General features: G+C 35.5%; 1 protein-coding gene across 1 annotated transcript; it reads left to right on the top strand.

The window, feature by feature from the left end:
• Positions 1 to 239: 239 nt before the first annotated feature.
• On the top strand, positions 240 to 14,623 carry LOC110604397 (phragmoplastin DRP1E). The gene is given in 16 exon segments (XM_021742547.2): positions 240 to 585; positions 831 to 894; positions 1,431 to 1,538; positions 1,804 to 1,905; positions 2,054 to 2,104; positions 2,662 to 2,723; positions 9,792 to 9,882; positions 9,998 to 10,062; positions 10,322 to 10,516; positions 12,028 to 12,147; positions 12,237 to 12,307; positions 12,721 to 12,734; positions 12,737 to 12,945; positions 13,376 to 13,426; positions 13,501 to 13,869; positions 14,304 to 14,623. Coding segments are annotated over 16 exon segments (1,851 nt in total). The 5' UTR covers positions 240 to 435; the 3' UTR covers positions 14,433 to 14,623.
• Positions 14,624 to 15,951: the final 1,328 nt, after the last annotated feature.

Here is a 15,951-nt window from a genome sequence, read left to right as displayed (position 1 = left end):
CAGGATTATTTTTTCTTTGCTCCTACTTTTTCCTAGATTATCCAATAATAATAATAATAATAATAATAATAATAATAATAATAAGAGAAAAAAATTGACAGATTATCGACAGATTTCAAAATTCAAGTCACGAAAACGTTGTTCAACGTCCATGTCCACGCAAATTCAAAATGTATGCTCACGTGGCGCACTATATATAACTCCCTCACTTTCTCTCAGGCCCACCCCAAAACCACAAAAATAATTGTTTTTTTACGGAAAAAGAAAGCGAAAATAGCTCCACTCATCATCTTTCTTCTCTGCTTCTTCTTCTCTGTCACACTCACTGCATGCCTTCTTCACCTTTCCATTTTCCATCCATCTTCAAATTCAAATTTAAATTCAAAATCTGCTTGTTCATCACGACTCAGAGACACCAATCCTAACCTCTCTCAAATGGCTACTACCATGGTGACATTGATCGGCCTCGTCAACAGAATACAGAGAGCATGTACTGTTCTCGGCGACTATGGAGGCGATACTGCCTCCTCTTCTTTGCCTACTCTTTGGGAGTCTCTTCCTTCTGTTGTTGTAGTCGGTGGCCAGGTTCTCCTTCTTCCTTTTTCATTTTTTTTTCTCGTGCTTAGGTCTTGTTTCTTTTGCTGGTTTAGACTTTCAGTGCCCATATAGTTGGTTATATGTGTCTTTTCTTGGTCTGGTTAAGTGGTCTGCTGAATGTGAGTTCGATCACTGTTTGTCTATGCGTATTTATGTATAGATGTTTGTGTATTTCTTGAATGTGTATGTTGTGAGACTTGAACTATGGGGGAACTTGTATTTTGTGAATGCAGAGTTCTGGAAAATCATCGGTGTTGGAGAGCATTGTAGGGCGAGATTTTCTTCCAAGGGGATCAGGTTAGGGTTACTTTAATTAATAAAATGCTTCTTTATTATTATTTTAACTATTATTTTAGTTTCGGTTTATGATTGGTTGCTGTGAACAACCGAAAAAGACTAGAAAAGCGCCCCCCCCCCCCCCCCCCCCCCCCTTCTTCTTTTAGTTATTTTATTTTAGGATTTTGATATTCAGTCATCTGTAATTGACTAACGGTGTGTGTGCGTGCTTGTGTGTGTGTGTATAAATATACACTGAAAAAAACATCTTTATTGGCCATACTGTCTATTTCTTTATTCTTATTGGTTGTCTATTCTGATTTACAGCCCATGTGTCAGAAGCAAAAGAAATGAAAGAGACGAACATTAAATTGTAATTATTAATATTTTGTTGATTTAACTTGAGGAGAATAGAAAATAATGAGAAATTGGTCACTTGATTATCTGTTTCTAATTCCATTTGTATTTGAAGTATAAAATTCTTTGTCTTGGCATTGTTAGGTGAACAATAGCTTAAAATGTTTAATTATCTATAACTTTTTTTGTGCGAGCTTCAGGTATTGTGACAAGGCGGCCTTTGGTGCTGCAACTGCACAAGACAGAGTCGGGGACACAGGAGTATGCTCAGTTTCTTCACTTGCCAGATCAACGATTCACAGACTTCTGTATGTGATTCATTGTGAAAACATTTTTGTTTTACTAATTATTTTGTTTCTTAGAAAATTGAAAAATGCCTCTACCTTTTATGCAAATATCTTAGATTACATGCATTAGGAGCTTATTTAGACTTGCTTACTTAGGAGACTGCAATGGTTAAGAAATTCACTGTATACCTGATATTTTGAATACCTGGCATTTTGAGTTCCTTTTATCTTTTGAAACGATAAGAGTGCATTTGCTAATGATTGACTGCTTTTTGTTCTGATGCAGCCATGGTTCGAAAGGAAATTCAAACTGAAACTGATAGAATGACCGGCAAGTCAAAACAGATTTCTCCTGTTCCTATTCATCTCAGTATTTACTCTCCAAATGGTAGGAGAACTGACTTACAGCAGACCTATAAATGGAGAAATTTTTTTTTGGACGGATCATGATGGAATGATAACATTCTTGTTTCCCCCTCCTCTCTCTCTCTCTCTCTCTCTCTCTTTCCTCTTTTATATCCCCCTTTTTTGTGCAGTTGTCAACTTGACATTGATTGATTTGCCTGGTTTAACAAAGGTTGCAGTAGGTATACTTTTCCAACCCTGCCCGAGTCACTATTCTATTTCTCTATTACCCATGGATGTGCTATAACTATTAATTTATTTGGCTAAAGACATGTTTATACCCTTGTGATATTTGAGATTAACCCATCAAACGCATGAATTAAAGTCATAACCTATTGAATGCCTGAACTTTGAAAACATACCATTTAAACACAATTAGTCATGACTCATCAAAAAAATCAGGAATAGTCTCATTTATTCCTGATTATACTCTTTTGTTAGTTGTGCTTTAAGTTTTATAAAATAGCAAACTTACCCTCAATAAGGTAACAGTAACTTTGTCATTCTATGAAAAATGAACATGGTAAATTTAGTGTACAATCAGCAATAAATGGGCAATTTCTGACTTTTTTGATAAAAGCATGGTTAATTTGTATTTAATTGTTATTGATTTTATAAGTTTAGATTTTCAATAGGTTTTGATTTTAGTTCAAGTATTCAATGGGGTATAAATATGTATTTGGCCAATTTCTTTATTTTCTTGTTTAATTTATAAGTAGGAGATGTTTGTTATATGCAGAGGGTCAGCCAGAGAGCATTGTTAACGACATTGAAAATATGGTTCATTCATATGTTGAGAAGGTAATAGTAAATTATTTTTTTTAATATGCATAGATAGAAAAGTTGTGAAATCCATGAGCATTAGATACCTATTCACGTATGAAGAAAAACATCCAAATAGAAAAGTTGCAAAGCCCATGAGCATTAGATACCTATTCATATACAAAGACAAACTTCCTGTGTGTCTGTTCATGCTTTTCTTTCTTTTTTTAATAGTGTGTTGCCTGTTTGCAAGTATGGAGATTCCATATCATGGAAGAAAAGAGTTTGAGGCATAAGAGACTCTTTAAGTCTATCTGTTGTGCTAATTGCCAAAGATTTAGAGAAAACCTAGACTATGAGCTTCAATTATTTACCTTTTCCATATGGTGGAAGTTGTATGTTCTCTCTTAATTTTTTTGTTGGAACTTACAAAGAACTCTGTTGAAATAAATACTCATATTATTTATTGGATGGTGTATCAAATATGAAATAATTAGATATTGCACCTGGTCAAGTAGCTCATTTCCCACTTTACTGTTGGCTTACTTTGTTTTCCAAATTTCCAATTGATAATATTCCTCCGAAAGATGTAATCATCATGATAATATAGTTCAGTCTATGAAGTTGAGTTGTGTTTTGGCTTAGAAGTTTGATTCACTTTCTTCCATAGCTTTGGTGGTAAATCTCTGGGAGTGTTGGCAGGAGGTATGTTTGGATTTTTTAACATTTTCTATGCAAACAAAAATGAAGAGGGGAAAAAATTCTAGGGATCTCAAATTCTCATTTAATTGACTCGCATTTCCTCAACAAATTATAGGTTTATATAGCTGTTACAATGAGAACTTCGCAATAGCATACAACTTTACACCCTTTCCCCTGTGAATGTTACACACAAGGAAGGAGAGCTCCAACCTAATTTCATTCCTGCATGTGAAGACCTAAATTTCCCTTTTATTCTTTGTAGGCAAACAGTATCGTATCAATACCTTCCCATTGAAAAGTTTATTGCCCTTAAAGGAAAAAGACTTCATCTTGCATTTAATCTTATTCAATTACCCCATTGAGTTTTCACTTAATGTTTGCTTCATTTTGCACTTAATTCTGTTCAAGAATAGGTCCAACTCCAATTCATGTCTACTACAACCAGAACCAAGCTTAAAGAAATGGTATAGAGGAACTTCAAGAATGTTGCAAAAACTTCTTGAGGATAACCAGCCCTTGGAGTATGTAGCAAATATCAGACCCTCACTAATGGCACTGATTTGAAGATCTACAATTGAAATTAAGTTTTCCTTAAGCTTGTTGACAATCCAACCAGAAAATAGACCAAGTGACAATGGAGAGATGGAAAAATAGCTCTATGTTCTGTTTTACCAACCCAAGACTTCCACCGCAGCTAGGCAATTGATTTTCTTCATGAAAGAGTTGCTCAGCCAAAGCCTTAGCAATCTTCATTTTACCCACATCAGCTGGACCAAAGTAAAAGAATGAACCCATTGATTGGTGTGGCCTTCGTAATCTAGCCCGTGACCTACACATAGCCTTTACAACAATAACAAATTGCTTCATCTTGCTTTACCATTCTCTGATGCAATCTCTTTAGAAACCCAATTAGTTGCCTTTTTTTTTTTTTTTTTTTTTCGTTTTGATGCCTTGTAATAAGAATGTCAGTCCATTGGCTCATCACTTCTGCAATTTCAAGTTCTCATCTGCACTTTATGGCAACATCAACTTCTTTTGCACTTGCACCTTGGATTTGTACCTACTTGGTGTTTTTGATCTTGAATTTTTTATTTATCTTCACAGGACTAAAAGAAATCTCTAATAACCTCACCACATTTTCCATTTTCTTTATTAAATTCAAAATATTTAGTGACATCCTCATCTTCAATATCATTTATAATTGTCTCCCATTTTGGTTCATCATCACAATTATGATCCATTGTATACATTTCTTTATCATAGACAAGACCTTATTCTCTCCTTTCATTTAATTCTAAGAGGGTCTTGGTGACTAAAAGATAAAACACAACCGTGGAACTTGATGAACATTAAGGAAGAATAGAGCAAAACAAGAGTGGAAGTGGAGTAAAGAAATGAGAACTGTTGAATCCTACGTCGGTTTGGAAAATGGGTAATGTACCCTTTATATAGACCATGGGCAGTATTACCCTTAAGCTAGCTTTTGGGTGAGTTACTCCCCACCGATGGGGGGATGTCGGGCCTCCCATGAATGTGTCATGCTCCAGTATGGTCCTGGGGCGTGAGGGTTGTGTTGAATTTCACCTCGATTTGAAAAAGGAACCGAGAAAGGAATAATGTGCCTTTTATATGGGCTACGGGCAATCGTTTTCCTTTGTAGAAGGATAATATTTGTTGTATTTCACAATAGAGATTACAATCTATTTATACATGAGAGAGGGTATCTAAATAGGAAGGAAAATCAAGTCTATGATTATACAATCCCTAGGATTAAGCAACTGACCCATCTATCAATATTTACTTCCTATATTAACATATTTACTTTCTATAACTTATAACACTCCCCCTCAAGTTGGATCATAAATGTTAATCATGCCCAACTTGTTACATATATAATCGACTCGAGTCCCATTTAGAGCTTTAGTGAAAATATCTCCTAATTGTTCTCCAGTTCGGATATGTTCTGTTGATATTATCTTTTGTTGAACCTTTTCACGAACAAAATGACAATCAATCTCGATGTGTTTGGTCCTCTCGTGAAATACTGGATTGGAGGCAATGTGGATAGCTGCTTGATTATCACACCACAACTTAGCAGGCACCGAATTTGAAAACCCAACTTCTTCCAACAGTTGACGTACCCACAAGATTTCACAAACGGCTTGTGCCATGGCTCGATATTCAGATTCAGCACTAGAACGGGAGACCACATTTTGCTTCTTACTTTTCCATGAGACCAAGTTACCTCCCACAAAAACACAATACCCAGTAGTTGACCTCCTATCAACTTTCGAGCCTGCCCAATCAGCATCAGAAAAGCATTCAATATTTGAGTGCCCATGGTTACCATAGAATAGGCCTCGCCCTGGGGCCCCTTTAAGGTAACAAAGAATCTGTCCCAGAGCATCCCACTGGGCAACAGTAGGAGAGGACATAAACTGACTTACCACACTCACTGAATATGCAATATCAGGACGAGTCACAGTCAAATAATTCAGCTTACCAACTAATCTTCTGTGCCTTCCAGGATCTGCAAATGGCTCACTGTCTTCTGTGGTAAGTTGAAGGTTAGGGGTCATTGGGGTACTACAAGGCTTAGCACCCAATTTTCCTGTTTCTGCCAACAAATCAAGAACATATTTTCTTTGAGATAAGAAGATGCCTTTCTTACACCGCATAACTTCAATTCCCAAGAAATATTTCAAGGAACCCAAATCCTTTGTATGAAACTTTGTTTTAAGAAATTCTTTTAGGGATGTGATGCCAGCAATGTCACTTCCTGTAATAACGATATCATCCACATATACTACAAGCAGAATTACTCCACTATCAGAATTTCTATAAAACACTGAGTGATCACACTTACTCATCTTCATTCCAAACTGTTGGACCACCTCACTAAACCTGCCAAATCATGCTCGAGGACTCTGTTTCAAGCCATAAAGGGATTTTCGAAGTCTACAAACCTTACCTGACTCCCCCTGAGCAACAAAACCAGGTGGTTGCTCAATATAAACCTCCTCCTGAAGATCACCATGAAGAAAAGCATTTTTAATATCCAGTTGATGCAAGGGCCAATCATGAGTAGCCGCCAAGGAAATAAACAATCGGACAGATGCGAGCTTGGCAACTGGAGAGAATGTATCAGAATAGTCAACTCCATAAGTTTGTGCATAACCTTTGGCCACTAAACGGGCCTTGAGGCGAGCAATAGATCCATCAGGGTTTACTTTTACTGCAAACACCCATTTGCACCCAATAGCCCGCTTTCCTGGGGGCAAGGACATCAACTCCCAAGTACCATTAGTGTCAAGGGCCATCATTTCCTCTTCCATTGCAGCACGCCAACCAGGATGGGACAAAGCCTCAATAACAGTGTTGGGAATTGAAATAGAATCTAAAGCAGTGACAAAACAACGAGAAGAGGAGGATAATTGATCATAAGAGACACAAGATGAAATAGGATAAGTGCAAGTACGTTTACCTTTGCGAAGAGCAATGGGCAAATCCAAATCAGACGGTGAAGGATCAGTGGGAGCAGGATCTGTCGACGAAGAAGCAGGTAGCGGAACGGAGTCAGAGTCCTCTAAGCGTCTGGAATACACATGAAAGATGGGAGGGCGACCTGGCACATGAGCGAAAGGTGTAGGAGTAGTCTGAGGAGACAAAGAGCGAACAGTGTATAACAAGAGGTCATCTTCCTCCCCCTCGGTGTTATAAACAGATGATGGCGGAAAAAATGGAGTGGACTCAAAGAATGTTACATCCGCAGACACAAGATACCGATTCAGATCAGGAGAAAAACAACGATACCCTTTCTGACGTCGAGAGTAGCCAAGGAAGACACATTTGAGTGATTTAGGATCCAATTTAGTAACCTGTGGACGAACATCACGAACAAAACATGTACAACCAAACATACGTGGCTCAATAGGAAACAAAGATTTAGTGGGAAACAAAATGTTATAAGGGATATCACCATGAAGGATGGAGGAAGGCATGCGATTGATCAAAAAACAAGCAGTGGATACAGCAGCAGCCCAAAAACATTTAGGTACCTTCATTTGGAATAAGAGAGCTCTGGCTACTTCAAGAAGATGTCGATTTTTTCTTTCAGCAACTCCATTTTGTGAAGGAGTGGCAACACAAGATGACTGATGAAGAATCCCTTTTTGTAACAAATAAGATTGAAATTCCCCAGAGAGATACTCTTTAGCATTATCACTTTGCAATATACGGATGGAAGTATTGAATTGGGTTTGGATTTCAGCATAAAATGCACAAAAAACAGAAAATAATTCTGAACGACTCTTCATTAAAAATAACCAAGTAGTACGAGAGAAATCATCAACAAAAGTAACAAAATACTTAAAGCCAGACTTAGACACAACAGGACGAGGACCCCAAACATCTGAATGTACTAACTCAAAGGGGGACGAAGCCCGTTTATTGACTCGAGGCAGTGTAGGTAAACGATGATGTTTGGCAAATTGACAAGACTTACAATCTAGAGTAGACAAAGAATGAAACTGTGGATATAACTTCTTTAAAACTGAGAGAGAAGGATGCCCCAAACGACAATGAACATCAAAAGGTGTTAAACGCGTGGAGCATACCAGAGATCGAGGAGATCGAGGTAGTTGCTGATCCAAGACGTAAAGACCCTCTGACTCACTCCCTCTACCAATAATCTGCTTCGTCGAAAGATCCTGAAAAACACAGTGATCAGGAAAGAATGAGACACAACAATTCAATGCACGAGTGAGTTTACTAACGGAAAGCAAATTAAATGCGAACTTAGGGAGACATAACACAGAGGATACAGAAAGAGAAGGGGTTAAGTTAACATGACCAGAACCAATGACAGAAGATTTAGTGCCATCAGCAAGAGTAACATAAGAAGGCGATGTACGAGACTCAAGATTGGACAAAAGGGTAGAATTACCTGACATATGATCGGTAGCACCAGAATCAATAACCCATTTTGAGGATGAAGACACAAGACATGTAGTAGAGTTACCTGACTCGGCAATTGCAGTGATAGAGGAGGAATTAGAGGATTTTAGAGATGCCTGGTATTGGACGAATTGTGCATACTCATCTGCAGATATCAAAATTCCTTGATTGGAAGATCCATTCAATTTGTGTTCCGTGATTTTAGTCATCATAGGAATCACATCAGTTACGGTGGTGGTTTTCACTTCAACCATGACAACAAACCCAAAACGACAGCAACAAAAGAAACACAGAATCAGAAAACAGTACCCGGCGTGAACAGTACCACGTGAACAGTACCGATGAACAGTACCACATAAACAGTACCACGTGAACAGTGTCGATGAACAGTACTCGTGAACAGTACCCCGTGAACAGTTCCGATGAACAGTACCGATAAAAACACCTCCCCCAAAACCCGAACGGCAAATAAACCTCAGATCTGACAAGGGAACGATGTGGCGACTCCAGCGATGGTGAGATCCAAATAGTACCCGTTATGGGTAACCCAAATAAACAGAGCCCTAAGTCTCCAAAAAAAAATTTTTTTTTTTTTTTTTTCTTAAAAAAAACTTTGACGGGAGAGAAAAATTAAATCTCTACGAGAAAAGCTCTGATACCATGTAGAAGGATAATATTTGTTGTATTTCACAATAGAGATTACAATCTATTTATACATGAGAGAGGGTATCTAAATATGAAGGAAAATCAAGTCTATGATTATACAATCCCTAGGATTAAGCAACTGACCCATCTATCAATATTTACTTCCTATATTAACATATTTACTTTCTATAACTTATAACATCCTTGAAGTAGTTTTTGAAGTGAGTTAGGTTTGGTCCAGATTTAATAAGAACAAAGAGAAGTAAACGTTTTAGGAAAGAAATAGAAGGAAAGAAAGAAGATAAGGGAGATTTCAAGGGAAAAACAAGAAACTTGTAATTCCACCATGGCTGAGAATTAACCAACTTTGATGTCAATTGATGCAAACAAAAATGAAGGAGAAAGAAATTCTAGGGATCTCAAATTCTCATTTAAATTGACATGCATTTTCTCAACAAATTATAGGTTTATATAGTTGTTACAATGAAAACTTCCCACCCATTTTCCCTAGCTCTTCAACAAACTCTTTGAGCTGGCATAACAACTTTAAACTATTTCCCATGTGACTATTACATGCAAGGAAGGACAGTTCTAAACTAATTTCATTCCTACACATGAAGACCTAAATTTCCCTTTAATTCTTTGTAGCCAAACAATACCATATCAATTTTCCACAGGAAAAGGATGGTCAAAAGCCAAATATTTTTGTGACATTATAATTTGCTAGAATTCTGTATGTACATTTATAAAATGCACAAATTGTTTTTCTTCTCTTTACTTGAAATTATGATTAATGGGCTGCAGCCAAATTGCATCATTTTGGCTATAACTCCAGCCAATCAAGATATAGCAACATCTGATGCTATCAAGCTCTCTAGAGAAGTTGATCCAACAGGTATCACTTCCTTGTTTCAGTTTCTATTTATAGTTCAATCCATTGAAGTAAATGTCTTTCATAATTAACCTGTAGTTCTCTCTTCTGAGTTTAAATGTGTTCTTTTCCTTTGTAGGTGAAAGGACATTTGGAGTGTTAACAAAGATTGACTTGATGGACAAAGGAACAAATGCTTTGGATGTATGTTTTCTTTGTTTCTTTGAATAGCTAGATCATGGATGATTCTTAGATGTTAATGCATTTCTTCCTTAGAATTCCAGATACGTATAGCATTGATTGTTCTGTAAATTTGATTCAAATGCTACAAACACATAATATGTTTTTTCCCGCTTCCCTAGTTCCCTTATCCTTAACAAGCACCGCAAATAGTTTTCTTTGAGTTTGATAATTAAAGAACTTTCTCTATATCTTGTATGCTTCTTCTTTGCTTCAACTATAGGTTCTTGAAGGAAGGGCTTATTCACTTCAACATCCTTGGGTTGGGATTGTGAATCGCTCGCAAGCTGATATCAATAAGAATATAGACATGATAGCTGCTAGGCGACAGGAGTGTGAATTTTTTGCCACTAATCCTGATTATAGGCACTTAGCTGGCAGAATGGGTTCAGAATATCTTGCAAAACTTCTATCCAAGGTTGTTTTTGTCTCCCCCTGCATATCTCATATTTCTTTTTCTCAATTTATGTTTGTTCTTGTTGTTGTTTTTATTTTATCTTGTTTATTTATTGATTTATTTATTTTTTTAAGTTGAACAACAAAAAGAGATAATTTATGGATAACGGATAGCCTAAATTCATAACAAATAAATTTTATTTATCTAGTAGTTTTTTCTCAGATTTTTCATTATCTTATCATGTATAGTGCAACACTTGTGAGATTAAAGACTCTCTTTTTGAGTTTTTAGGTGTTAAGAACTCCCTCTAATGAGCTCATTTCCCATCAATCATAACGCGACTCCTGATGCGATCTGCAACTCAGATTATAACAATTTGGTATCAGAGGCTGTTGTCATGGGTTTCAACGAATCTAGAAGAGAAGCTGAACTCTTTCATGCAACAATTTGATACGCGTTTGAATGACTTAGTAAATTTCTAAACTAGTTCAAACTTTTAATAGGGGGTTGAACTAAAACCAAAATAAATAGAGTTGCAACTAATAAAATTTTGGTCAACAAGCGAATGAGAGAATAGAGGTACCTATGGTGTCAAAAAATGACAAATTCGACTTTCCATGCAATAATTTGATGCACATTTGAATGACTTAGCTCAGAAAATTTTTGAATTAGTTCGAACCTTTAATAGGGGGTTGAATTAAAACCAAGATAGATAGAGTTGCAACTGACAAAATTTTAGTCAACAAGCAAATGATAGGATAGAGGTGCCTATGGTGTCCCAAAATGACAAACTCGACTTTCCATCGTGCCATGGCACAAATGCTACATTATCATCCTGGAATCTACAAGAGTGGGGGTAGTAGTTGGTAATGTTATCTTGAATTTGAAGCTGCATGGAAGTCTATCATTTATTTTCATGCTGCATATCTTACGTTTGAGTTTGAGGACAAGTTTCGTTTTCAGGAGGAGAGTGATGTTATGAATAATGGATAGCCTAAATCCATAACAAATAGATTTTATTTATTTATTATTTCTTTTCAAATTTCCTATTATTTTATCTTATCATATTTTCTATTATTTTATTTTTAGATCTAATGATTACTTGTATTATATTTCTACTTTAATTAGAAGTTTTAGAATCTTCACTATAAAAGGAGTTTATTTTATTCAATAAAGCAAGTAGATCTATTCTAAAAATTGTGAGATTGAGACTCTTTCCTTTTAAATCTTGAGGTGTTAAGAGCTCTTTCCCTATCAATCATCCCATGACGTGGTCCACAACCCGGGACCATAACAAGATCCTTATAGCAGACCCCAACTACTTTAGATTAAAGCTTGGTTGTGATATTTATTGTTTTTCAGAAATTCAAAATATAGATGCAAAAACCTATCATGTCTGATACACAGATGACGCTTTCAGTTTTTTTCCTATCTGAAAATACAATTGAGGACTAAGTTTGCACCTCAATACTCTTTTTCACCACTACTACATATAATTTGTTATTCGCTAACAATTTCTTTTCTGGTTTAAGCATTTGGAGTCGGTCATTAAAGCTCGCATTCCAGGCATCATATCTATAGTGAACAGAAGCATTGATGAACTTGAAGCAGAGTTGGACCATTTAGGTAGACCTGTTGCTGTTGATGCTGGGGTAGGAGCTTATGCATTTTGTTTATTTATATTGATAGTTGACAGATGTTTAAGTTAGCAATTGATACTATTTTTGTATATGTACATCAGACACAGTTATACACTATCCTGGAGCTATGTCGTGCATTTGACCGGGTATTCAAAGAGCATCTGGATGGAGGGTACTGAGAAAGCTTTTCTTGTTATTATGATTGTGAAAATAGAAGGAGAAGAGGAAATTTAAGGAATAATGGCTTAATTATTCTCTTAATCTAAAGGAGTATTTATACACATTTACTATTCTTCTGATATAGAAAGTTATACTAAAAAGGAAGAGTATAGATTCTAGGCTATTCCTAATGAGTTCTATGCATAATGAAGCACATGCATGCTTTCATGAGAAATATTTTATTTGATTTAATTTTTAGCAATTAACACTGTATTTTGATTGGATGACTTCTTAGAATGCTCCAGGTGTCAACCATAAGGAGATTTGGTTTTGATATCATGTCTCTATCTTGTTTGATAGGAGCAGGATAAGAAGTCTGCCATAATAACCTTTTACTTTATGTTTAATTCCTTCGCTAAATCTCAGGCGACCTGGGGGGGACGGATTTATGGAGTTTTTGACAACCAGCTCCCATCTGCTTTGAGGAAACTTCCATTTGATCGTCATTTGTCTCTGCAAAATATTAGGAAATTAGTTTCAGAGGCGGACGGATACCAACCCCATTTAATTGCACCAGAGCATGGTTATCGACGGCTCATTGATGGGGCAATTAATTACTTCAGGGGGCCAGCTGAAGCTTCTGTAGATGCTGTAAGTCCTCCATTCAATTCTATTTTTAATTTTAACTGTATTTTTGCTTGCTCAAGTCATTTTATTTGTCCTAGTGAGTCTTGTGATCTGAAGGTGGCAATATCTTTGAATTTTAATCTGAATGATGTTTCATGAAGAATAGTATTTTCTGAAGTTAGAGTAAATTAAATTTCTTTATATTTTAATCAAATAGTCCTTGGTTGTAATGTGCAACTAATTTAAGACAAAAAGATAGTAAATTATAGGGCTATAGGATTTCTGTCAGTCGCATTCAACAATGATCTTATTATCAAAATGTGTACTAATAATTGTTAGCATGGAGTTGGTAAGGATTGAAATTTATTTACTCGTAAGAAAATGAACTCAAGGTTTTATTCCAAATTTCTGAACTATATGTGGTGTTGTTATTTATTAGTAATTTGTTTTGCAGGTTCACTTTATTTTGAAAGAACTTGTCAGGAGGGCAATTGGAGAAACTCAGGTTTGGGATTTGGCTTAGTAACAATTATCTAGTAACAACAGATGGAAGTAAATTGACAATCAGAAAATTGACAGGAGTTGAAGCGATTTCAAACACTTCAAGCTGAAATAGCATCTGCTGCCAATGATGCACTCGAGCGGTTCCGTGAAGATAGTAAGAAGACAACTTTGAGGTTGGTGGACATGGAATCCTCATACCTCACGGTAGATTTCTTCAGGAAACTTCCCATGGAGGCAGAGAGGGGTGGAAATCCAACTGCAAACGATGCAGATCGATACACAGAAGGCCACTTTCGTAGAATAGGATCCAATGTTTCTTCTTATATATTGATGGTGTCTGAGACACTCAGGATCTCCATTCCCAAGGCTGTGGTTTATTGTCAAGTGAGGGAGGCTAAGAGGTCCTTGCTGGATCACTTCTATACTCAAATAGGCAAAAAGGAGGTAAACTGAAAAACCTTGCACACTAAGAGAAAAAAAAGGAGAAAAGAAAAAGAAAAAAAATCACCCTTGACCCCTGTGTGAAGGAATATACTAATTAACTTATGATTGAATCTTATCAGATGTCAAAACATTATGGCTCATCTACAACAGAGTCATTTACTAGACAATGTCATCCTAAACAACAGTAGCACATCAAAATGTGCTTAATTTAACCTGATAATTTTGATGTACCTGATGAATCCATTCATATTAGGATGTGAAGAAAATGTTACTAATGACTCATCAGTAGTTAATGCTAGTCCATGTCCAGATTGAGGGGTTGAACTTGCTAATTTTTTTTCTGCCTACCATTGACTTGAATGAGAAAACTGAACAAAAGAAGATTTACAAAATAGGTATTTCGCTGATTGATTCCTGTTCTTTGTCCTCTGCAGGCCAAGCAACTAGCACACTTGCTGGCTGAAGATCCTGCATTGATGGAAAGAAGGCAGAAATGTGCCAAAAGACTAGAATTATACAAGTCTGCGAGAGATGAGATTGATTCGGTGTCATGGGCTCGATGAGATACCGCCGATCATATAACATTTGCCAGGTTTGCTCGGCTGAAGATCCTCCTTGTAGTTTTTGTCTTTTGTTTTCTGAATTGCAAGTTTCTCAGCTGCGGTTTTGTTTGTGGATTTGCCAGTTTTCTTTGTATAGTGTTCTTGTAATCCATCTGCAGGTCACCTCTATATTGAAAGCGTTTTTATACTTATGCCTCTTTTCAGAAGTTTGAATGCTACAAAAATGAAAAATTTAATGTCTTCACCTGTCGTATATATTCAAAATTAACTAGCGTCTTAACCTAATGGTAAAGGTTGACCACTTTAAGAATGATGGTTGCAGTTCAAATCTTACCAACCATAAAATCCCCTTTCACAATGCCAAAGAAACAGATAGCTCTGTGCACCAAGTCCTTTATGTTTCATTGCATTATTGAGGTTGAGAAGTTCAAATGGTCAAGGGATTGAGAAAGCAAGGCTTCCGGATTATGTTTCATTTCATTATTGGGGTGGCTAAATATATAATTTGGTTCTTTATTTTTACACAAAAATCAGTCAACTTGACCTTTTAGTTATAAATTTTTTTCACCTGACCTTATAAAATTTCAAGTAAAGATTATGTATTAAAGCTTAAATAACAAAAATGTTAGACTGTTAACTGATTTTTTTAGGTAAAATTTTGAGCTAAATTATATATTCAATCTATCGGGGCGTGTTTATGTGGCTTTAGTCCTCGTTATGTCCATTTTCTAAGTTTGGCCTGATTCATTTGGTAAGAAAAAAAAATATAAATAATGAATTTTAATAAAATCATTTCATTTTAAAAATTTTATAAGTTCAAAAAATTATTTTTTCCATTTCAAATAAAAAATTTGATAGAAAAAAATAAATTAAATTAAATTTTTGTGAGATTTTTTATTTTTAGAGAATAATATATTTCATTAAAATTAAAAAGGTAAATTATATTTTAATGTATGAGTTTTAATGTAATTACCGGATTGGTATTTATATTTTTAAAATCGAATATTTAAATTTTTTTATAATCAATCCATCATCTGTGTAAATTCATCCAAAGGGAGAAATAAACATTTCAAATATTTAAAATACCTTATAGACATTTAAATTCTTACTAATGTGGTGAAATATTTTATATTACCTAAATTACATTTTAATTTCTGAAATTTAATATAATTAATATATTAGTCCTTATATTTTTAAAACTGAATCATTATCCTTACATTCCTCAGTATATTCATTACTTCCAAAATTACAAATTTTTATCTATTATAGATATTAATTTAAAATTAGTAGGGAATCAAACTTTTAAAAATATAATTTTTTCTTAAAATATTTTTATAAAAATCTATATTTTATTTAAAAGTTATTGTAATACCCGGCTAGAGTCCGGCACTGTAATTCCTGTTGTCTGGTGGAATCCGGGGTGTTGGGATTCTATATAAGGGTAGGAATTATGTTTTCTCCGTATTATGATGTGTTTTCTGGGTTTATAGTGTGATAGTTTTGAGTTGAAATGAACCAA

The sequence above is a fragment of the Manihot esculenta genome, chromosome 17 (genome assembly GCF_001659605.2).
Source record: "Manihot esculenta cultivar AM560-2 chromosome 17, M.esculenta_v8, whole genome shotgun sequence".
Lineage (NCBI taxonomy): Eukaryota > Viridiplantae > Streptophyta > Magnoliopsida > Malpighiales > Euphorbiaceae > Manihot > Manihot esculenta.
This window is presented reverse-complemented; position numbering and strand designations above follow the sequence as displayed.